General features: G+C 42.9%; 1 protein-coding gene across 2 annotated transcripts in view; it reads right to left on the bottom strand.

The window, feature by feature from the left end:
• Nucleotides 1–18,168: 18,168 nt before the first annotated feature.
• CNTNAP2 (contactin associated protein 2) overlaps nucleotides 18,169–24,471 on the bottom strand; it is a 2,269,257-nt gene continuing 2,262,954 nt past the window's right edge. The window contains exon 24 of one of the 2 annotated variants that reach the window (XM_054495308.2): nucleotides 18,169–23,739. In XM_054495308.2, the coding sequence (XP_054351283.2) occupies nucleotides 23,540–23,739 (200 nt within the window). In that variant the 3' untranslated portion in view covers nucleotides 18,169–23,539. The remainder of the gene's footprint in view (nucleotides 23,740–24,471) is intronic. The other variant, XM_063667934.1, reaches the window with a different exon arrangement.

Genomic DNA, 24,471 nt, shown 5'->3' with positions numbered 1-24,471 from the left:
CAGCTCCCCATCCATCCCACTGAGAGCCACCTCCATCAGTCAATAAAATCCCTGCATTCACCACCCTTCAAGTTCATGTGACCTGATTCTTCCTGAATGCCAGACAAGGACCCGGGTACTAAGAGGACAGGGTGTAAAAGGCTCTCCGACTCTCCACTAAACTTGTTAACCCTTAGCTGTCTGGGGATGGCAACTGCTAAAAGGGTATTCATTGTAACACCCCCTTAGATGCTACTGATACTGGAATGCTGGGAAGGGAAGAGCGTGGTCCTTTTAAATGATATGGAAGTGGGGAACGGAAGTGCTGGGTAGAGGAGGGCGTGGTGCCTGGCTAGGGCTCTACCCCCACAGACCTAGGTGAGGACAGGCACATCTGTCTTTGTGCCCAAATGTTGCATTTTCCAAGACCACCCTGGCCTGCCACACCCCCATCCTGTGCCTATAAAAACCCCTGAAACCCTAGCAGTCAGATACACAAGTGGCTGGACATTGTGAGGAACACGGTGGAAAAAGACACAAGTGGCTGGACATTGTGAGGAACACGGTGGAAAAAGACACAAGTGGCTGGACGTTGAGAGGACATCGAGGGGAGCACTCTGGCAGAAGAGCACACCAACAGATGCCAGCATGCTGGCAGGCCATTGACCAGCAGAACGACACAGAGTTTGGCTGGGGCAGTCAGAGGAGAGCCCAGGCCCCTGAGCTGCCCGACTCCAGGGGAAAACCATCTCCCTTCTGGCTCCCCCATCTGCTGAGAGCTACTTTTACTCAATAAAACCTTGAACTCATTCTCCAAGCCCATGTGTGATCCAATTCTTCCAGTACACCAAGGTAAAAAACCCCGGGATACAGAAATCCCTCTGTCCTTGTGATAAGGAAGGGAGTCTAATTGAGCTAACACAAGCCACCTGCAGATGGCTAAATTAAAAGAGCGCCCTGTAACACATGCCCACTGGGGCTTTAGGAGCTATAAACATTCACCCCTACACACTGCCGTGAGGTCGCAGCCCCACAACCTGCCTGTCTGTATGCTCTCCTAGAGGTTTGAGTAGTGGGGCACTGAAGAAGCAAGCCACTCCCCCTGTCACACGCCCTGTGAGGGGACAAGGGAGCTTTTCCTGTTTCACTACTATGGGGCTGAAGCCCAAAAGCACTCATCCCGGCTCCTGCACCTGTCTGTCTGCGTGTTTCCCCCTCCTGTAAGGGGTTTGAGCACATGGCGGCCAAGCACCAGGCCACACCCTTGTTGCAAGTCCCGCGAGAGGGTCAGGGAACGCTCCCGTTTCACTCCTACCTCAGGCCTCAGCCACCACGGTAAGTGGAACTCTATGCCTCCACCTCACCTGGCTGGGTGGAGCCTCTAGACTCAGGATTCTGCCTTGAGCTGTGGCTCTCCCCTCAGGTTGACAGGGTCCAGAGCAAAACCTACGGAAGGAGCTGCAGAGGCCAGGTGGAGGGAAGGGTGCTGAACTGGAGGAGGCCGGGAAATTATGAGGTGGGTGAATTGGCATCATCTTCAGGTTGGTCTGTGTGGGCCACTGAGCCCAGAGTTTTCATGCTTGCCCCCCTGAAATTCTAATTTTATCTTAGAGCATGTGTTTTGCAAGGAAGGTCTGATGGGCAGTGGAGCATACCTGGGGCTTGGAGTCTCTGTTCCTGCACTGTCTGCCTCCCAGGGCCTCTCAAGGACTGTACCTAGCTGCCTCCTGTGCCTGAGTCTGACCCAGCTCCCCCAGGCCACCCGCCCTGGGATCCTGGCTGTCCTCAGCCCGAGTCCGCAACAGGATATGTTGTAGAGGGGTGATGTCTGTGTTTTCGTGTTTTGCCTTCGCTCTCTGCCCCATGGGGGACTGAGTGCAGGCGTGGAAACAGTGGAGCTAGGTGCACTGGCTGTGGCATCTCCAGGTGAGGGTAGGTGATGGTCACCCCCCCACGCTGGCTTTTCCTGCTGTGCTTGCAGGAACTTGGTGAGGGTTCTTGCTCATCCCCTCATTTAAGTGCCAAGTGCATGGGTGCAGAGGTTGCAGTCCCTTTGGTTCTCTGTCCGTGTGGGTTTGGGTGGCAGGCCCTGAGAAGGGGAGATCGACTTCCCCGTTCTTGTTAGCCCCTTGTTTATTTTGGACTGGGCCCTGCAAGTTCTACCCAGGCCTGGTTAGCATCAAGGAAGACTGGTAGCTGGGGCTCCAACGGAGGAGCAAGCAGGGCCGTGGGAGATGGGAAGTTTGGAAAAGGCGAAAGGCAGAGCCCAGAAGGGCTGGGCCTTCCTGGTCCGGGGCTGCAGGTGCTGGGGAAGGGAAGATCCTGCACAGGTGGTCACGATGAGGAAAAGCCATCAAGCAAAGGGCCAGGCAGGCTCAGAGAACACTGACAGAGGGCTCAGTGATTAGAGGGTTGCTTCCAGGGCTCTGCTGAAAGGCTGAGAAGCAGCGGGCATCCGGGGGGAATGGATCAGGTGAGAGGAGTTGACTGAGCGGATCCACAGTGGGGATCAGGACGCGGTGAGGACATCCACTTCACCTTGAAGTTACGGCTCCTGCAGAGGAGGGAGGGAGGCAGAGAGGGGCCTGGGGCTGGAGATGTCAGGCTGAGCATTCTGCATGGAACTTTGGTGGGACATTCTTTGGTGCCATCCAGTTCCCCTCCCCTTGTGCTGGCTGGTCACTGTGAAAGCTAAGCAAATTCTGTTCCCCAAGAAGAGGACATAATTCTTGTGAATCCTAAAGATGGTAAGAACAGGAAATATGACTACATTTTTTAAAGTTTGGATTAATTTATGAAGGACTTGAAAATGACCCAGTAGTTCTACACATTTATTAACTTATTTAACATAGAAATTGACCCTCTTGGTCTTAAAGCTTGAAACTTAATTTATCTGAGTTCCTTCCTCAGGAAAGGACCCCCAGGCCTCTGAAAAAGTATCAGAGAACTGAAAATCGCCAGATCTTTGCATCAAGTGAGACTCCAGGCCTCTCATTCATCATGATTGCTTCTTTACTGAGTTCCTGTTTTCTCATACATTGTTACATTTCTTCCCTGCTATGGAAGGAGATGCTGGGCTGGAGGAGGCCAGGAAATTGTGTACGTCGTTACATTTCTTCCCTGCTATATAAACTCCTAATTTTAGTGGTCAGAAAGATTGATGTCTCATTTCCTGAGCTGTAGCATCTGATTATTGCCTTCTTCCTTGGCAAGAATGGTCATCTCAGTGGTTGCCTTTCTGTGCAGGGAACAGCAGGACCTAGACTGAACTCCTGGTGTTTTGGTGATAGACTTAAGAGCATAGGGTCCCAAAGAGTGCCTGTGATACACCTGAGGTGTCAACCTCACTCCTTTTTAGAGTTGGTGGCATGGAGGACAGCTGGTTGGTTTCTCCAAGAGCCTGTCCCTCGGAGCTCCTGTTTGTGACTGTGTCTAGAGACGGCCAATGCAGCAATCCACGTGTTTCCGAGTCACTTTGTCGCATGACCCAATGGCTGCTATTTGCTCCTCCTCCTCAATCGTCCCAGAATAATAGTTGTCTTCTTGAGAAGATTAAGTGAATATTTTCTCCCAACCCAATTACATAATGCAGCACAGATGTCAAGGCAAGTAACTTTGATTCAGAACAAGTTCAGCTATCTGCTTTGCTCTGTCTGCTGGTTTCATGTTTTCAAGATGATTCACATTAACTCATCTTTCTTTCCCGTATGTCCGGACTTGTGTTTTACAACACCAGACGGGGATACTAATTAAACTTTAGAGTTCGCTCCAGCAGTGCTTAAACTGAGATTCGTAATGACAGGCCTGGCAGTAATCAATATATCTGCTGCACTTGTAATGATTTAACACGAGTGCCATGGTTACTGCTTGGAATAAAAGTGAATGAGCTCTGTAAATTTAATTTAGGGGAGTTATAACTTGATCACTCAGAAATATATTATAGCAGCTCCTTGTATTTTTGACAAAGCCCAGGGCGTGCTTCTAGCAAGATCTGTGATTTAACCAGGAACATTTAATTTACGATGTGGTATATAATAGGTGACATCTGCCCCCTGGCCCAGCTTCAGAAAAACCAGCAGAAGGCTGTGGACAGCCATACAGAAGTCAGAAGTAATAAGCTAGATATATACAGCAGTCTTAAATCTCATATCAACACTAGTTAAAAAAATTATTTCACATTTAATGTATGTTATTCCATCCATGAATTAGAAGTCAAACTCTAGCAAAGTCATGTTCAGGCCAGTTCAGAGTAGAGATAGCTTCTTTGAAACTGCATTTAGGGGTAGTGAGGTGTCATTTCTGCTCCACATCCTTGAAAAGGGTTTGGTGTGTATTACTTTGCAGAATGGGAGGGAAAGCCTCTGACCTTTGTCCTTTAATTTCCTTCAGTTCTGTAATATGAGGAACATTATTGCATTTAAGCTAACAGAAATGCTGTACTGTCAAGCTCTCCTTTCATATTGTCTTTGCCCACTTACTAATATTGATTGATTGACTGACTGTATTAGCTGTTACATTTGCTACCATACATCCATGCCTCTACCCTTTGCATTCCTGATTTTGTTGTGCTACCTGCAACCAGCCTCTTGTGTTCTCTCTTGTGCACGCTCTCTCTCTCTCTCTCTCAGTTCCCCTAAGGGGCTAGGAGTTGAGTTGATGATAACTCTTCAGAATATGACATTTTATCAATAGGCTATGCAAGGTCTCTCTTGCTTGATTTTATTTATATCTCTACCCCACTCTCATTCCTTCTCCTCTCTAGATAATAACTATATTTTATTTTATATATAACATATTTCAGAAGGATATGTACATATCCTAAATTTTTCAGGTATTGATAGTTCTGTGTATGTTTTTAACTTTTAATAATTTACATTATTTTATGACTCTTTCTTGGTTTATTCACTTTGTACTGTATTTTTAAGATAGAAGATTTAATATTGCTGTGTATGTATCTACTTTATTCTAATGGCTTCTGACCTCTGTATGATTTTGCATAGCACGTGTCCACCTTATTTTACATAAACCTTGGGTGTCTACAACTCCCGCTTATCACTGACAGTCCTATGTGTGTCCTCATACCTTTCTCCTTATGGACCTTTGCAGGAATTTCTCTGGGTAATTACCCTAGGGTTGGGTTTCTGTTCATTAAAAAAGATTCTTTTAAAGCTATAATTTATGGAGCGCTTACTATGTCAGGCACTGTTCTAAGCACTTTATAGGTATTGACTAATTTAATCTTTACAATAACCCGATGTGGTAAGTTCCATCCCTATCCCCATTTTATAGAAAAAATAAAGCCAGAAAAGATCAAGAAGCTAGTAAGTGGTAGTGCAGAGTTTGAAAAACTATGATGCTGGCTAGATATGGTGGCTCATGCCTGTAACTCCATCACTTTGGGAGGCCGAGGCGGGTGGATCACCTGAGTTCAGGAGTTCAAGACCAGCCTAACCAGTATGGTGAAACCCCGTCTCTATTAAAAATACAAAAATTAGCTAGGCGTGGTGGCGGTTGCCTGAAATCCCAGCTACTCGGGAGGCTGAGGCAGGAGGATGGCTTGAACCCAGGAGGTGGAGGTTGCAGTGAGTCGAGATTGCACCACTGCACTCCAGCCTGGGTGACAAAGCGAGACTCTGTCTCAAAAAAAAAAAAAAAATACCGTGATGCTGTACTTACATTCAAATCACTGCTACACTCACCACTGAGGTGAGCAGCCCCGAACATGACTTTTACCCAGCAGTGGGTTCATTAAGTTGCAACATATGTATGCGTGTGTGTGTGTGTATGTGGGTGTGTTCATGTGTGCATATGTGTCTCTCTCTATAAAATTCTACTTAACGCTGCCACATGAATTTCCTCAATGGTTATACCCCATTTACTTTCCCTCCCAAAGAGCAAAAGGGAGTTCGCTATCCCCATATTCTCCACCAACACTTATCATAGACTGTACAATAATTATTTAGCTGTGCACATTTTGTATCTTTTGAATTTCTTTCTTTCAGCTATATTTTTTAGTGTTTTATCTGATTCTTCTTTACAACTGCTGTTTCTTGCTTTGTTGAATATTTTTTCTTCTGGGAGGGTATTTTTACACTTGTTTAGATTTTTTCATCTGTCCCCAAAATGCCAGTTCAAGTACTGGCTGTTCAATATGTTTCATTTCTAGCAGTTATCTTTCCCAAATGCCTGGTGTTTCCTTTTCCCTCTGTGAGCTCATTTTCCCCTGGAGGTGTTAGCCATGACCCCTCAGGAGGACAGGTGCAGTTCCTGGTGAGTTCAAGGCAGGAGGGAGACCTGCTGTAGAGCAGGGATCCTGTGGTTTGGAGTCTGGATGGATTTCCCTCACTCGTGCCTCTCAACCAAGCTGATTTTAATCAGCTCCTACGCTGCCCCCCAACCTTTTTGTTTTATTGAGACAGAGTCTCACTCTGTTGCCCAGGCTGGAGTGCAGCGGTGCGATCTTGGCTCACTGCAACCTCCGCCTCCCGGGTTCAAGTGATTCTCGTGCCCCAGCCTCCAGAGTAGCAGAGTAGCTGGGATTACAGGAGCCCACAACCATGCCCGACTAATTTTTTGTTTGTTTGTTTTTGGTAGAGACGGAGTTTCACCAGGTTGTCCAGGCTGTTCTCAAACTCTTCACCTCAAGTGATCCATCCACCTCAGGCTCCCAAAGTGCTGGGATTACAGGTGTGAGCCACCGAACCCAGCCTACACTGCCTTTTGATTGGCCTTGGGGATTGCTGAAGAACAGAGGAGCTGGGCTTTTAACTGGAATTTTATTTTATTTTTTAACATATATATATAGTTATACACTAAGTTCTGGGGTACATGTGCAGAACATGCAGGTTTGTTACATAGGTATACACGTGCCATGGTGGTTTGCTGCAGCCATCAACCAGTCATCTACATTAGGTATTTCTCCTAATGCTATCCCTCCCCGAGCTCCCAACCCTGACAGGCCCCAGTGTGTGATGCCCCCCACCCTCGTGTCCATGTGTTATTGTTTAACTCCCACTTACGAGTGAGAACATGTGGTGTTTGGTTTTCTGTTCCTGTGTTAGTTTGCTGAGAATGATGGTTTCCAGCTTCGTCCATGTCCCTGCAAAGAACATGAACTCATCCTTTTTTTATGGCTGCGTAGTGTTCCATGGTGTATATGTGCCACATTTTCTTTATCCAGTCTATCATTGATGGGCATTTGGGTTGATTCCAAGTCTTTGCTATTGTGAATAGTGCTGCAATAAACATATGTGTGCCTGTGTCTTTACAGTAGAATGATTTATAATCCTTTAGGTATACACCCAGTAATGGGGTTGCTGGGTCAAATGTTATTTCTAGTTCTAGATCCTTGAGGAATCACCACACTGTCTTCCACAATGGTTGAACTAACTTACACTCCCACCAACAGTGTAAGAGTCTTCCTGTTTCTCTACATCCTCTCCAGCATCTGTGGTTTCCTCACTTTTTAATGATCACCATTCTAACTGGCGTGAGATGGTATCTCATCGTGGTTTTTATTTACATTTCTTTGATGACCAGTGATGATGAGCTTTTCTCATATGTCTGTTGGCTGCATAAATGTCTTCTTTTGAGAAGTGTCTGTTCATATCCTTTGCCCACTTTTTTATGGCGTTGTTTTTTTCTTGTAAATTTTTTTTTTGAGACGGAGTCTCGCTCTATTGCCCAGGCTGGAGTGCAGTGGCACGATCTCGGCTCACTGCAAGCTCCGCCTCTGGGGTTCACGTCATTCTACTGCCTCAGCCTCCCGAGTAGCTGGGACTACAGGCGCCCTCCACCACTCCCGGCTAATTTTTTAGTAGAGACGGGGTTTCACTGTGTTAGCCAGGATGGTCTTGATCTCCTGACTTCGTGATCTGCCCACCTTGGCCTCCCAAAGTGCTGGGATTACAGGTGTGAGCCACCTTGCCCGGGCTTTTTCTTGTAAATTTGTTTAAGTTGTTTGTAGATTCTGGATATTAGCCCTTTGTCAGACGGACAGATTGCAAAAATTTTCTCCCATTCTGTAGGTTTCGTGTTCACTGTGATGGTAGTTTCTTTGCTGTGCAGAAACTCTTTAGTTTAATTAGATCCCATTTGTCTATTTTGGCTTTTGTTGCCATTGCATTTAGTGTTTTAGTCATGAAGTCTTTGCCCATGCCTATGTCCTGAATGGTATTGCCTAGGTTTTCTTCTAGGGTTTTTAGGGTTTTAGGTCTTACGTTTATGTCTTTAATCCATCTTAATTTTTGTATAAGGTATAAAGAAGGGATCCAGTTTCAGCTTTCTGCATATGGCTAGCCAGTTTTCCCAATATTAGTTATTAAATAGGGAATCCTTTCCCCAGTGCTTGTTTTTGCCAGGTTTGTCAAAGATCAGATGGATGATGTTATTTCTGAGGCCTCTGTTCTGTTCCATTGGTCTATATATCTGTTTTGGTACCAGTACCATGCTGTTTTGGTTACTGTAGCCTTGTACTATAGTTTGAAGTCAGGTAGCATGATGCCTCCAGCTTTGTTCTTTTTTTTTTTTTGAGATGGAGTCTTGCTCTTTCACCCAGGTTGGAGTGCAGTGGCACGATCTTGGCTCACTGCAAACTCTGCCTTCTGGGTTCAAGTGATTCTCCCACCTCAGCCTCCCAAGTAGCTGGGATCACTTACAGGCGTGTACCACCACATCTGGCTACTTTTTGTATTTTTAGTAGAGACGGGGGTTGCACCATATTGGCCAGGTTGGTCTCGAACTCCTGACCTTGTGATCTGCCTGCGTCGGCCTCCCAAAGTGCTGGGATTACAGGCATGAGCCACTGCACCCAGCCACTTTGTTTGTTTTGCTTAGGATTGTTTGGCTATGCGGGCTCCTTTTGGTTCCACATGAAATTTAAAGTAGTCTTTCTATGAAGAAAGTCAGTGGTAGCTTGATGGGGATAGCATTGAATCAATAAATTATTTTGAGCAGTATAGCCATTTTCACAATATTGATTCTTCCTATCCATGAGCATGAAATGTTCTTCCATTTGTTTGTGTCCTCTCTTATTTCCTTGAGCAGTGGTTTGTAGTTCTCCTTGAAGAGGTCCTTCACATCCCTTGTAAGTTGTATTCCTAGGTATTTTATTGTCTTTGTAGCAATTGTGAATTGGAGTTCACTCATGATTTGGCTCTCTGGTTGTCTGTTATTGGTGTATAGGAATGCTTGTGAGTTTTGCACATTGATTTTGTATCCTGAGACTTTGCTGAAGTTGCTTATCAGCTTAAGGAGATTTTGGGCTGAGATGATGGGGTTTTCTAAATACACAATCCTGTCATCTGCAAACAGAGACAATTTGACTTCCTCTTTTCCTAACTGAATACCCTTTATTTCTTTCTCCTGCTTGATTGCCCTGGCCGGAACTTCTAATACTATGTTGAATAGGAGTAATAAGAGAGGGCATCATTGACTTGTGCCGGTTTTCAAAGGAAATGCTTCCAGTTTTTGCCCATTCAGTATGATATTGGCTGTGGGTTTGTCATAAATAGCTCTTATTATTTTGAGATACGTTTCATCAATACCTAGTTTATTGAGAGTTTTTAGCATGAAGCGCTGTTGAATTTTGTCAAAGGCCTTTTCTGCAGCTATTGAGATGATCATGTGGTTTTTGTCATTGGTTCTGTTTATGTGATGGATTACGTCTATTGATTTGCATATGTTGAACCAGCCTTGCATCCCAGGTATGAAGCCGACTTGATCGTGGTGGATAAGCTTTTTGATGTGCTGCTGAATTCAGTTTGCCGGTATTTTACTGAGGATTTTTGCATTGATGTTCATCAGGGATGTTGGCCTGAAATCTTTTTTTGTTGTGTCTCTGCCAGGTTTTGGTATCAGGATGATGCTAGCCTCGTAAAATGAGTTAGGGAGGATTCCTTCTTTTCCTGTTGTTTTAAATAGTTTCAGAAGGAAACTCTTTGTACCTCTGGTAGAAATCATCTGTGAATCTGTCTGGTCTTGGACTCTTTTTGGTTGGTAGGCTATTAATTACTTCCTCAATTTCAGAACTTGTTACTGCTCTATTCAGGAATTCAACTTCTTCCTAGTTTAGTCTTGGGAGGGTGTTTGTGTCCAGGAATTTATCAATTTCTTGTAGATTTTCTAGCTAATTTGCACAGAAGTGTTTATAGTATTATCTGATGTTAGTCAGTATTCCTGTGGGATCGGTGGTGCTATCCCCTTTATCATTTTGTATTGTGTCTATTTGATTCCTCTCTCTTTTCTTCTTCTTCTTCTTCTTTTTTTTTTTTTGAGATGGAGTCTCGCTCTGTCACCCAGGCTGGAGGGCAGTGGTGCAATCTCGCCTCACTGCAAACTCTGCCTCCTGGGTTCACGCCATTCTCCTGCCTCAGCCTCCCTAGTAGCTGGGACTATAGGTGCCTGCCACCACGCCCGGCTAATTTTTTGTATTTTTAGTAGAGATGTGGTTTCACCGTGTTAGCCAGGATGGTCTCGATCTCCTGACCTCGTGATCTGCCCGCCTCGGCCTCCCAAAGTGCTGTGATTACAGGCGTGAGCCACCTCGCCCGCCCTCTCTTTTCTTCTTTATTAGTCTGGCTAGCAGTCTATTTTGTTGATCTTTTCAAAAAACCAGCTCCCGGATTCATATTTTTGGAAGGATTTTTTGTGTCTCTATCTCCTTCAGTTCTGCTCTGACCTTAGTTATTTGTTGTCTTTCTGCTAGCTTTTGAATTTGTTTGCTCTTGCTTCTTTAGTTCTTTTTTTTTTTTTTTTTTTTTTTTTTTTTTTGAGAGTCTTGGTCTGTTGGCCAGGCTGGAGTGCAGTGGCACAATCTCGGCTCACTGCAACATCTGCCTCCCAGGCTCAAGCAATTCTTTTGCCTCAGACTCCTGAGTAGCTGGGATTACAGGTGTGTGCCACCACACCCAGCTAATTTTTGTATTTTTAGTAGAGACGAGCTTTCACCATGTTGGCCAGGCTGATCTTGAACTCCTGACCTCAGGTAATCTACCCGCTTCAGCCTCCCAAAGTGCTGGGATTACAGGTGTGAGTCACCATGCCTGATCTTCCCTAGTTCTTTTAATTGTGATGTTAGGGTGTCGATTTTAGATCTTTCCTGCTTTCTCTTGTGGCCATTTAGTGCTATACATTTCTCTCTACACACTGCATTAAATGTGTCCCAGAGATTCTGGTACATTGTGTCTTTGTTCTCATTGGTTTCAAAGAACATCTTTATTTCTGCCTTCATTTCGTTATTTACCCAGTAGTCATTCAGGAGCAGGTTGTTCAGTTTCCATGTCATTGTGTGGTTTTGAGTGACTTTCTTAATCCTGAGTTCTCATTTAATTGCACTGTGGTCTGAGAGACGGTTTGTTATGAGTTCTGTTCTTCTGCATTTGCTGAGGAGTGTTTTACTTCCAATTATGTGGTCAGTTTTAGAATAAGTGCGACGTGGTGCTGAGAAGAATGTATATTCTGTTGATTTGGAGTGGAGAGTTCTGTAGATGTGTATTAGGTCTCCTTGGTCCAGAGCTGGGTTCAAGTCCTGGATATCCTTACTAATTTTCTGTCTCGTTGATCTAATATTGACAGTGGGGTGTTAAAGTCTCCCAATATTATTGTGTGGGAGTCTTAAGTGTTTTTGTAGGTCTCTAAGATCTTGCTTTATGAATCTGGGTGCTCCTGTATTGGGTGCATGTATATTTAGGATAGTTAGCTCTTCTTGTTTCATTGATCCTGTTACCATTACATGTAATGCCCTTCTTTGTCTCTTTTGATCTTTGTTGGTTTAAAGCCTGTTTAATCGGAGACTAGGATGGCAAATCCTGCTTTTTTGCTTTCCATTTGCTTGGTGAATATTCCTCTATCCCTTTATTTTGAGCCTATGTTTTTCTTTGCGTGAGATGGGCCTCCTGAATACAGCACACTGATGGGTCTTGTTTTTTTTTTTTTTTTTGAGACGGAGTCTCGCTCTGTCACCCAGGCTGGAGTGCAGTGGCATGATCTCGGCTCACTGCAAGCTCTGCCTCCCGGGTTCATGCCATTCTCCTGCCTCAGCCTCCTGAGTAGCTGGGACTACAGGCACCCGCCACCACGCCTGGCTATTTTTGTTTGTTTGTTTTTGTATTTTTTAGTAGAAACGGGGTTTCACCATGTTAGCCAGAATGGTCTCGATCTCCTGACCTTGTGATCCACCCTCCTTGACCTCCCAAAGTGCTGGGATTACAGACGTGAGCCACTGCACCCAGCACACAATGGTCTTGACTCTTTATCCTATTTGCCAGTCTGTGCCTTTTAAATGGGGCATTTAGCCCATTTACATTTAAGGTTAATATTGTTATGTGTGAATTTGATCCTGTCATTATGATGCTAGCTGGTTATTTTGCCCATTAGTTGGTGCAGTTTCTTCATTGCATAGATGGTCTTTAAAATTTGGTGTGTTTTTGTAGTGGCTGATACTAGTTGTTCGTTTCCATGTTTAGTGCTTCCTTTAGGAGCTCTTGTAAGGCAGGCCTGGTGGTGACAAAATCTCTCAGCATTTGCTTGTCTGTAAAGGATTTTATTTTTCCTTTGCTTATGAAGCTTAGCTTGGCTGGATATAAAATTCTGGGTTGAAAATTCTTTTCTTTAAGAATGTTGAATATTGGTCCCCACTCTCTTCTGGCCTGTGGGGTTTCTGCTGAGAGATCTGCTGTTAGTCTGATGGTCTTCCCTGGTAACCTGACCTTTTTCTGTGGCTGCCGTTAACATTTTTTCCTTCATTTCAACTTTGGTGAAACTGATGATATGTGTCTTGGGGTTGCTCTTCTCCAGGAGTATCTTTGTGGTGGTCTCTGTATTTCCTGAATTTGAATGTTGGCCTGTCTTGCTAGGTTAGGGAAGTTCTCCTGGATAATATCCTGAAGAGTGTTTTCCAACTTGGTTCCATTCTCTCTGTCTCTTTCAGGTACGCCAATCAAACGTAGGTTTGGTCTTTTCACATAGTCCTGTATTTCTTGGAGGCTTTGTTCATTTCTTTTCACTCTTTTTTCTCTCATCTTGTCTTTTCGCTTAATTTTATTGAGTTGATCTTCAATCTCTGATATCCTTTCTTTTGCTTGATCGATTCGGCTGTTGATACTTGTGTATGCTTCACGAAGCTCTTGTGTTGTGTTTTTCAGCTCCATCAGGTCATTTATGTTCTTCTCTAAACTGGTTATTCTAGTTAGCAATTCGTCTAACCTTTGTTCAAGGTTCTTAGCTTCCTTGCATTGGGTTAGAACATGCTCCTTTAGCTTGGAGGAATTTGTTGTTGCCCACCTTCTGAAGCCTACTTCTGTCCATTTGTCAAATTCATTCTCCGTCCACTTTTTTTCCTTTGCAGCAAGGAGCTGTGATCCTTTGGAGAAGAGGTGTTCTTGTTTTTTGAATTTTCAGACTTTTTATGCTGGTTTCTCCCCATCTTCGAGGATTTATCTACCTTTCGTCTTTGATGTTGGTGACCTTCGGATGGGGTCTCTTGAGTAGACATCCTTTTTGTTGATGTTGATACTATTCCTTCTCTTTGTTAGTTTTCCTTCTAGCAGTCAGGCCCCTCTGCTGCAGGTCTGCTGCAGTTTGCTGGAGGTCCACTCCAGACCCTGTTTGCCTGGGTATCACCAGTGGAGGCTGCAGAACAGCAAAGATTGCTGCCTGTTCCTTCTTCTGGAAGCTTTGTCCCAGAGGGGCACCCTTCAGATGCCAGCCAGAGCACTCCTGTATGAGGTGTCTGTCGGCCCCTACTGGGAGGTGTCTCCCAGTCAGGATACATAAGTGTCAGGGACCCACTTGAGGAGGCAGCCTGTCCTTTAGCAGAGCTTGAACACTGTGCTGGGAGATCCATTGCTCTCTTTAGAGCTGTCAGTCAGGGACATTTAAGTCTGCTGAAGCTGTGCCCACAGCTGCCCTTTCCCCCGGGGTGCTCTGTTCCAGGGAGATGGGGGTTTTATCTATAAGTCCATGACTGGGGCTGCTGCCTTTTTTTCAGAGATGCCCTGCCCAGAGAGAAGGAATTAGAGAGGCAGTCTGGCTGCAACAGACTTGCTGAGCCACAGTGGGCTCCACCCAGTTCAAACTTTCCGGTGACTTTTTTTACACTGTGAGGGTAAAACTGCCTACTCAAGCTTCAGCAATGGTGGACGCCCCTCCCACCACCAAGCTTGAGCGTCCCAGGTCGACCTCAGACTGCTGTGTTAGCAGCGAGAATTTCAAGCCAGTGGACCTTAGTTTGCTGGGTTCCATGGGGGTGCGACCTGCTGAGCCAGACTGCTTGGCTCCTTGTCTTTAGCCCCATTTCCGGGGGAGTTAATGGTTCTGTCTCACTGGTGTTCCAGGTGCCACTGGGGTATGAAAAACAAAACAAACAAAAAACTGCAACTAGCTTGGTGTCTGCCCAAATGGCTGTCCAGTTTTGTGCTTGAAACCCAGGGCCCTGGTGGCTTAGGAACCAGAGGGAATCTCCTGGTCTGCCAGTTGTGAAGATCGTGGAAAAAGCACAGTATCTGGGCCAGAGTGCACCATTCCTCCCAGTATAGTCTCCCAGTATAGCTTCCCTTGGCTGGGGGATGGAGATCCCCCACCCCTTGTGCTTCCCGGGTGAGGCGATGCCACACCCTGCTCTGGCTCACCCTCTGTGGGCTGCACTCACTGTCCAACCAGTCCCAATGAGATGAACCGGGTACCTCAGTTGGAATTGCAGTTGGAAATGCAAAAATCACCCATCTTCTGCTTTGATCTCACTGGGAGCTGCAGACTGGAGCTGTTCCTATTCGGTCATCTTGCCAGCAAATCCTTTTGACTTAAAATATAAGTTCAGGGGTACACATGCAGGTTTATTACATAGATAAACCTGTGTCATGGAGGTTTGTTGTACAGATTATTTCATCACCCAGGTATTAAGCCTAGTACCCATTAGTTATTTTTCCTGATCCTCTCCCTTCTCCCACCCTCCACCCTCTAAAGGTACTCAGTGTGTGTTGTTCCCCTCTGTGTGTCCATATGTTCTCGTCATTTAGCTCCTACTTATAAGTGAAACTATGTGGTATTTAGTTTTCTGTTCCTGTTAACTGGAATTTTAACTGGAAGGGATGTGCCTGTCTTGTTTTCTAGTCAATTCCTAGAGTCTCGAATGGTGCCAAGCATGTAGGAGATACTCCATAAATATTTATGAAATGAATTCCATAGTCTTGATTCCCCTTTGAAATCCATATGTTAGGGTAATTATTGAAATAATCTTAGTCATTTTGGGAAGATATATGCATTCTTATATATATATTTATATATAAAAAGTCTGTATTTAATTTTTCTTAACCTGCAACAAATCATACTAGGTGCTATTTGGAGTGTTTCTTTCCTTTATTTGTCCTAAATGTGCCTTCTTTCTGGCTTCAAAGGTTGCTCCTAGCCCTGAGGTCTTAGGGAGCAAGCTTGCACTTTCCCTCTCTACATCTTTCATGACTTAAAAGGTTGCCCCTGTATCCCATTTTAGCCTTCCTAGACTTAAGAATTTTATCTTCCAAATTTCAATTTGTGAACACAAAATAAGTTCATCTCTGAGTTTCACCTGTCAGGTTTTAATTTAAATCTTATAATTTTACATTTATATTTTTAAAAGAAATGACTTTCTCATGTTAGGTCAGAGAACTGAAAAAGATAAGCTATTTGTTGTTTTCTTTTGGTGAAGACTTGGCATAGAGTTTAGTTCTTGTCCCCAGAGACTTATTTACTTACTATCTATCCAGAAGATGAAGTAAGATGAATGGAAAGATCATGAAAACATGATGAGAAAAGAAAACTTGCATTTTTTTGTGGCAAAACTGCTTTGAGCTGTGGTCCTTTGTAGCATGTTGGGTGTGTTTGAACAAGAGGGGGTTGCTGGTAGAGCAAAATCTTCAGGGGCAGGGATTATTCAGCTCATGGTTTTCAAAGTGACCAAAAAAAGGTAAACACATGCTAATGGTTACTCACATAATACTTTCTTTAAAGAGTTAGCTTTTGTACCTAAGTTAATTTGGGAGGACGTGAACCCCTTCTTGAAAAATAGCACAGTTATTTCCTCTTTTCTATACTTTGTTGTCTGTTATGCCATGTCGTAACTGGCAAAGTGTAAAACTAGACATATTTTCTTCAATATAACTTCCTGCTTGAAACCCAGGGCCCTGGTGGCGTAGGCACCAGAGGCAATCTCTTGGTCTGCCAGTTGCGAAGACCGTGAGTTTCCTATAACCTCCTCTCCTACCCTTCTCTGCTCCCCCACACCCATTAATTAAACAAATACAGTTGTCCCTCAGTATCCATGGGGAATTGGTTCCAGGACTCCCTGCAGATACCAAAATCCATGGATGCTCAAGTCCCTTATATGAAATGGTACATATTTGCATATAACCTAGATACATCCTCCCATATAATTTAAATAATCTCTAGATTACTTATAATACCTGATACAATGTAAATGCTATGTATATAGTTGTTACACAGCAGGTCCCTGATTTATGATGGTTTGGCTTATGGTTTCTTGATTTTATGATGATGTAAAAGTGATACACATTCAGTATATTTCTTGACTTAGGATGGGGCTATGACCCGGATAAACCCAGGGTAAATAAAAAATATCTTAAGTGGAAAACACACTTCTGCTTACAATATTTTCAGTTTATAATGTGTTTATCAGCATGTAACCAATTCCATCATAAATTGAGAATCACTTGTACTCTTTTAATTTGTATTTTTTTGCATTGTTAATTTCAACTTTTTTGACTATTTTTGATCTGAGGTCAGTTGAGTCTGTGCATGCGGAACCCATGGATATGAAGGGCCTTTATTTGTACAAAATAAAGTTGCTATCCTCTTGGAACATATGTATGTATACAGAGTTTATTGTTGCTGGGACAGAGAAAGGAAGTCAGCATATTGTAGCCAAACCTTTTGTTGGAGATGTTAAACCCTCAACTTGCTGACTCATCTTTTTAAAATTTGTTAAGAACTGTTATGGTGCAGATTTTTTTTCTCAAGGGACTTAATGACATTCTCTCTGTACCTGTTGGATCACACTCGCGAAGCATTCATGACCAATCTTTTTGATGCTTGATGCTTTCTGAACATACTGCAGTGCAATTGCTATTGATTGGCCTTGGGAATTGCTGAAGAACAGAGGACTTGGGCTTTTAACTGGAATTCACATTTATTTGGTATACATTTAGATGCCTCACTGAGAATTGATTAAAAGGAAATGGCTTCCCAATAGTCATGGTCATTGAAGACCAGTGTGGAGGCTAAAGCAACTTCATCTTGGATATGAATCTATGTTGAGTTCTGATTAACTCCAGTTCCTCCAGGAATGCCTCTAAGGTTTTATTTTCTCTGTAGTTCCTTATGTAAAAGCATGTACTTAACCATAAATCCCACCCTTAGGTCAAAAGAACTCTGATGTTATCATACTTACTGTAAACCCTACCCTTAAGCAATTGTCCTACACATCCCTTCTGAAGTCTGTAGACCCTTTCCCTATGGTGGATAAGCCCTGGGTCCAGGGTGTGGGGGGCATGGAGGGGGTAACAGTGCAGGCATTCATCATCTGTTTAGTGGCTGCCTGAGACATGGCCTCTGTTTGTATTTCCATATGAAATGTTTCTTTCTGAGAAATTGGAATTCTCAGCCTCTTTCTTTGGCCCCTCAGCTTCCTTGGCTTTGCAGGATGGTTTGCATAGAGCTGCTCACTGCAGAACAACTAGCAAGTGAGAGTAATAACTTAGATCTAAAAGCACACGGAGTGCATTTAGGAAGCATCGCACCTCTGATGCATGCCGAGTCCTTGCTGTCTAGTTCCCTGGCCTGGATCCATGTGCCCACTATCCAGTGTTACTCCCTCATTCCAAATAAGGTCAGAATATATTCTGGAGATAACTGAACTCGAACCACATTTTATCAAGATGTGTGTAAATTAACCAAAGTCAATGTCCACTAAGTCACTTTAAGAAAAACTCCTCTTTTAACGGGGAGGTATTTGTGGTAGAAGGTTAACCATGGACATACCCAAATCAGACCTTTTAGGAGTGACTATATCTCCACAACTTGTGGAAAGACGATATTCTCAGTAGGCTTATATTTCAGTGCTTGGAACTTACTTTTGCTGAAGGTTGAAAATTGCTCTTAAGAGAGACAAGTGGTACAAAACAAAACACGAAGAATCGCTTTTAGGATAATTAAAACTATTTTGAATTTTTTATTTATCAATCTGGTTTCTAATATGATTTTAGTTAAATGAAAGACATTCACAAAGAATATTAGGCATACATACATAATTTCCTTCTTTCATTCTAGTTTACATGCTGTTGCTTTTAGAGAGTGAAATTTTGTGTTATTTCACAGGGATGGAATCCTATTTGACTTTACAGAAAGAATATTTAGCCCAGCTTTTCACAGCGCTAACCTCTGCAGTCACCATGCTCACTGAAAAAATTTAAAAAACCTGACAAAATAAAACTTAGAATCAGTAAAATCTAGAACTGTTTCTTGGCCTACTTGAGAGGAACTTCCATATTTTCACAGCCATCTTTGAAAGCAGCAGTTGCTGTAAATTAACTGAGACTTGGAAATGGTGCAGACTGTCTTGGTAGAACTGTTCTTATAGCACAATTTTATCTGGAAAATAAACTTGTAAATGCGTGCTGTATATTAATACATGTGTGCCCATATTTATTTTAATTATCGCCTGCCAGTCTTTGCTTAATGGGAGATAACAAACCAACTTCTTAACGTGATTTCCCCATTTCATTGAATGAGATTTATATGCCACTTATGAAAAAAAACACTGCTGTGAAAGAAATGTACTTTAAAGTTTCCAACATTACCATGCAGGGTACGTGGATAATAGGCAGAGAGCCACTAGGCTACGCGAACATGTCACGTTTGTATTTTGCGTTGGCCTATGTATAAGCCAGTCTAGCACGTTGGAGGGCATGTGTAAGAGTAGGTAAGGGAGCTATAAGTTACATTCAGGTGGGAATTTAGGGCTTTCTGCACAAAAAATTCTAATTTCTCTGTCCTTTTGCTATGTTGCATCTCCCAGTGTTGACAGGTTAGTCTGCATGATTAATAATTGAGCAGTTGTAGAGCCATGCCAGTAAATCTCCAATTCCTGAACGTGGCCACATTTGTCTTTTGATGTGACTTTCAACCACAAGCCACAAAGTAAGTCTTCCACTAGGCTCCATTGACTTCAGCCTTTATGTAAGGGTTTCAAGGTATTTTGCAGTCAAGAATCAACGGCACCTCACATCTGTCTTATGAAGTAGGTAAAACAGCTCCATCTTAAATACAGGACAGAAGTTCGAGGACTTGACCAAGGTCACACAGGGAGGGTCCCACCAAGGCAGGGAGAGAGAAAGGGGATGCTGTCAGCTAATTCCCATGGTCCACTCTTACCAAAACATCATTTAAAAAATGGGGCTGGCTTGGCACGGTGGCTTACACCTGTAATCCCAGCACTTTGCGAGGCTGAGGTGGGCAGATCACTTGAGGTCAGGAGTTTGAGACCACCCTGGCCAACATGACGAAACCCGGCCTCTACTAAAAATACAAAAAAAAATTAGCCAGGTGTGATGGCGGGTGCCTGTAATCCCAGCTACTTGGGAGGCTGAGGCAGGAGAATCGCCTGAACGTGGGAGGAGGAAGAGGTTGCAGTGAGCCCGAGATTGCGCCAGTGCACTCCATCCTGGGCGACAGAGCGAGACTCCGTCTCAAAACAAAACAAAACAAAAAACAACAAAAAGGGGGGGTAGGAGCCACTGGTTCTTAGCTGAAGTCAGCTGGGGACATTGTTACTGTTTGTTTCGCGCTGGTTTAGGATCAGGTGGTTCTACTGGGACTAGCAATTTAGGACCTATCTTTGGCTGGCTTACTTGAATTCGATTTAATAATTGCTGCCCTTTTTTTGGGAAAATTGCTCAACAGGGTGGTGAAAAGAAAAAAAAATGGGGGCTTTCAAATTCAGTGTTGTTTGGAGGCATGAGACATAAACGGGCCATTAAAACGTTCACTGCGTAAGAGCAGGATGTAGCGTGGCGAGGAGAGGGAGAGAAGAAAGTAGGATAGAAAAGAACAGATTCCATCATAGAAGGAAAGAAAAGCTTCTTGACACAACCTGAACACTTGCATGTTCAAGTCCCATAGCTGTGTGCTTGTTCCTGAAGTGCTTCCAATGGCTTCTGCCTGTGGCCAGCTCTCAGCCTGCATATGGTGGCTGCTCAGCAGATGTTCAAAAGTAACATTAAGATAGACTCTTTGGCTCATGCCAGTGCTTTTTCTTGTGCCTCTGAATTCCTGCTCTTGTTAGTAAAGGATGCTTGTTTGTCAAATGCAGGGCAGTAGGACATTTTCTAGGAAACGCTCTCTAAATTCTTGTTGTCAGCTCTTTCTTTAATGAAAACTTCCATGTAACAAGTCTCTTTTTTTGAGCAGTTGGTTGAAAGCCACAAGGGGAAATACATTTTTAAATATTAAGAAGGGCCAGAAAATAATTTAACAACAAAATAGCTTTTTCAACCTCCTGGACCAGCTTTCTTGAACTCTAGGGAATATGCTATTTTGAGATCTTAGGATCTCACTAACCTTGCATTCATTCAAAGTCATCTCCTAGCTTTTCAAAACATCGATATTTGCTTCATACACAGAAGATGTTGCCTGCACAACTTTAAATCAGCCACCAACTTTCCCTGAAACTTTAAAACAGCCTATTTTTTTTTGTTGTTGTTGTCTGTACATATTATTTAAAGAGGCTACTACCAGCATACTTGTGCTTGCTTGATAATGTACTGGAATATAAGATGTCAAGATTTTGTGAGATGTGAATGACAAAGCAGGATTAGGCACTGAGAGCTTGGGTGGGAATGTCATGGTTATCGAGGCTGCACTGTGCTAGGCTATCCAGGGAGAGAGTTGGAAGAAAGACTTAATTAATTCTTTTTCTTCACATAAATAGATTATTTACCATTTAAAATGTACTGGATATGGCCTTCATAAACAGATGTAGGGATTTTTGTTAAACCCATAATCCCAAGGAGAGGTCAAGATTTCCAGCCTTTATTTGGCACTTAGTTACTTAATACTTTATCCACCTTTTGGTTTCCTGTCTGATGGCCACATTGTAACCCTCTTGAAGGGAGACAGTGTCCTATATGTCTTAATTGATGGCGATATGGGAGAACCACTGATCCCTGCAGTGATTCCAGTGTCCTAGGTTTGAAATTTTGGTGAGAGGATTGGATCTCATTTTTCACCTTTTGTGGCAAGAAAAGGAGAGGGAGGAGAAAGGACGAGAACATTTTAGTAGCAGAAGCTGTTTTGGGTGGCTTTAATTCCCTACTCATTTTGGGGAAAAAAGGGAAAGTGTTGAGACAATGCATAAAGAACAGAGCTATCACAGGAACTGCAAGAAATAATAAATTTCCATCTGGCATTATTTGGTAAGTGCAGAAATAATACCTGTAAACCAGGTTTAAAAATCAGAAACACTTCTAAAACATCATGTTTAAAATTTTGCTTTCAACAATACATAAAATAATAACTCCTAATGGTAATCATCTTGGCTAAATAAAACAGCCTTTGCTTTCAATATGTCATTTGTAAATGTTTGTTCTGATATTTAGTGATATTAAATATTTTTCCATTTTAAATGTATTTTATAGAAGAATTATTAAAACCTTTTAAAATTAAGGGTGTCCATGACAGTGCCTGAGCTCAACCAGCAATGGTAAAAGGGCATCAGGATTCCCTTTTGTTCTGCTACCTTTGACTGACTTGCATGGGAATTAACTGGTCCACTGTCTCCTTTGGAATATGCTGTGTGCTGGTGTAATGTGCCACCGGCAACTCTAGGTAACGTTTTCCATTACCCAAGAAACTGACGTGCTCCAATAAGTTAGGCATACTGAGCATCTTGAAAAAGAATGCATAATTCTAACAAACTAGAATCTCCATTTTATTGAGCCAGGCCGTCAGAACAATAGCATCTATACCTTTGAAACCTCCTCTTAACCTCTCCCAGGCAAAGAAGGAAAAAGTGATCACATTTAATTCCTCAGAATGGTGGGATCTCAAGATTTTTTAGAAAGTGCTTATTAAGTATAAGAGGCTTGAAATATATGGTCATAAATGGTAGTCTTTCTAGAAATAATAATTTTTGTGTAATCTGTTTAAAAAGATTTTTTGGATGCATTGTCCCCATTTGTTTACATGAAGTGTATTATTTTTAAATAGAATCAATGAGTTATTTGTTAAATAACTGGGTCAAGGTTTCAGATGTGTGATTAACTACACTTGTCCGTCCTCTGGGAAGCAACAGGTGCCAGGTTTGTGATGAACCTGAGGTTCAAGTGTGTCTGTCTTAGAAGATCCCTGAATCACAGCAGTGTGATTGGATGGAAAAACACGTGGAGTAGTTGATTTAAAATATGGCAGTGTTTTCCATATCATCCAGAGTAACAGCAATAATAACTTGACTTTATTATGTTGTGTCCATTTACAGGACACTGTCTATTAGGATTCTGTCACAGGGGTGGAAAAACTACCAGAGATTTAAAGCAAAATAAGAAGCGCAACCTAATTTATGCATTCACTAGAAATTATTCATATTTTTGCTACAACTATAAAAGAAAAAGAGCAAACAAATCATAACATCTGGCTCTAATTCCCCATTGAGGCGCTTATACATATATAAATCCAATATGTTTCAGATGAAACAGGAAAAAATCTTTTGTAACAGCTGGTCACCATGGTATTGCAGCTGATAGTTATAGATATTGAATTGGTCTAAGACTACATACGTGGAACAATATTAGCTTGTAGAATTCAATGAAAAATCAAACCGACAACCCCAATATAAACTACCTTCCCTGGTTCTTTAATGCCTCTCTCCAGTTATGCTGATTGTGTCGTTACACACCAGGTGCCATGCACTCTCTTCCTTCAACTGCTGGTAATCAGTCAGGAACCCCAGATGCCAGAGAGCTGGCATAGATTGAGCTCTGCTTGAAAACTGGCAAATAATAGGTTCTCTTTGTCCCTTTCTTTTCCAACTTATAGGACATCAAAGGAAATAGTATATGAACACGAACTAGTTACTGTAACAGCCCATTAAGGCTGACTGACTAGAAGCAAAAGGAAGAGAATGGTGGGGGCCATATGTAGGTGCGTTAGCTTTTCTCAAGAAAAAAAATACCCACATTCTAAGGGCTCTTAAAAATGTAGAAAACTTGCCCTGTTACCACGGGTCTTTAGAACACCTCTAAACACACACAAAATAAGACAAGATATTACCTACAAATTTCAACCATTGCTTAAACTCTAAAAGCATTTTTTGTATTATTTTGTTTTGATACAGAAGGGAAAACTCAGCTATAAAGAAATATTAAAAAGTTTTTTTTTTTTGTGATCAGTCTCAAGAATATTCCATTGCCTGCCTCCCCCAACTTGTGCTGATATTTTAAGGATGTGCTCAAGAGTATGAAGCAGGGTGCTTTTGTCCCTTTCTCTCCTCCCTATCCCATAGCCAAGTAGCCACCCCTCAAATGAGCCATTCCTTTTTACTTTCATCAATGGTCTCTGTGAAGTTGGGGTCGTTGTTCATGATGGCGGCGTCCGCGCTCTCTGCCGACTCTGCCCCCTTCGCTTCGTTGGTATGGTAGGTGCCCTTGTGGCGGAACATGTACCGGATCAGGAAGACCAGGGTGCAGAGGATGGTGAAAATCACCACAGCAATGACGCCTGGCAGAGAAAGGAGAAGCACGAGAGGTCAGACAGGGCTTGGGAGTCCCTCCAACACTGTCCCCACTTCACTACAGCTCCCTCAGACACAATCCTCTCCCATATAAAACACAAACTCCAAAACACCAAAGATAATAAAAATGAAGTAAGATTTCTGTTTTTGTCCATGAAGCAGTAACAGGAAAAACAGGAGTAACTTCTCTTCCAGCCAAAAGTAACTAAAATACTGGACACAATCTATGAAATGACAAGTCTTCAGACATTAGAAAACAGGCAGAACGGAACCATGATGTCCATGATGTCTGAGAACACAGAAACAAAAAGGAGGAATCCTACGTTTTTCCTAGTTTTCTGGCTGGCAGCGATTTTTGGACAGCAGTGTAGGGAGGGGCAGCACAAGAAAGCACAGTGGTTTCCCTGAATGGAGAGGGGAGATAGAGTGCACGCGCGAGAGAGCTATGTATAGAAAGAACCCTAATAATCTGCACAGAAGTCTCTCTGAATTTGTGGCTGAATAATACTAACATGTGCATGTACAGAATGAAAGTCCGCAGGCCAGGGAAAAACCAGAGCTCAGGAGGGCTGGGAGATGTTTATATTCCAACCAACCACACTGAAGAGACCTCATTGAACAATCAGAGCATTTAATACAGTTGATAGAATGGTCATGCTGAAGATGTTTGCTAAAATAGGCCTAGAATAAAGACTACTCTAGATCTGTCCTGAAAAAGC

Source organism: Pongo pygmaeus, chromosome 6, assembly GCF_028885625.2.
Source record: "Pongo pygmaeus isolate AG05252 chromosome 6, NHGRI_mPonPyg2-v2.0_pri, whole genome shotgun sequence".
Lineage (NCBI taxonomy): Eukaryota > Metazoa > Chordata > Mammalia > Primates > Hominidae > Pongo > Pongo pygmaeus.
This window is presented reverse-complemented; position numbering and strand designations above follow the sequence as displayed.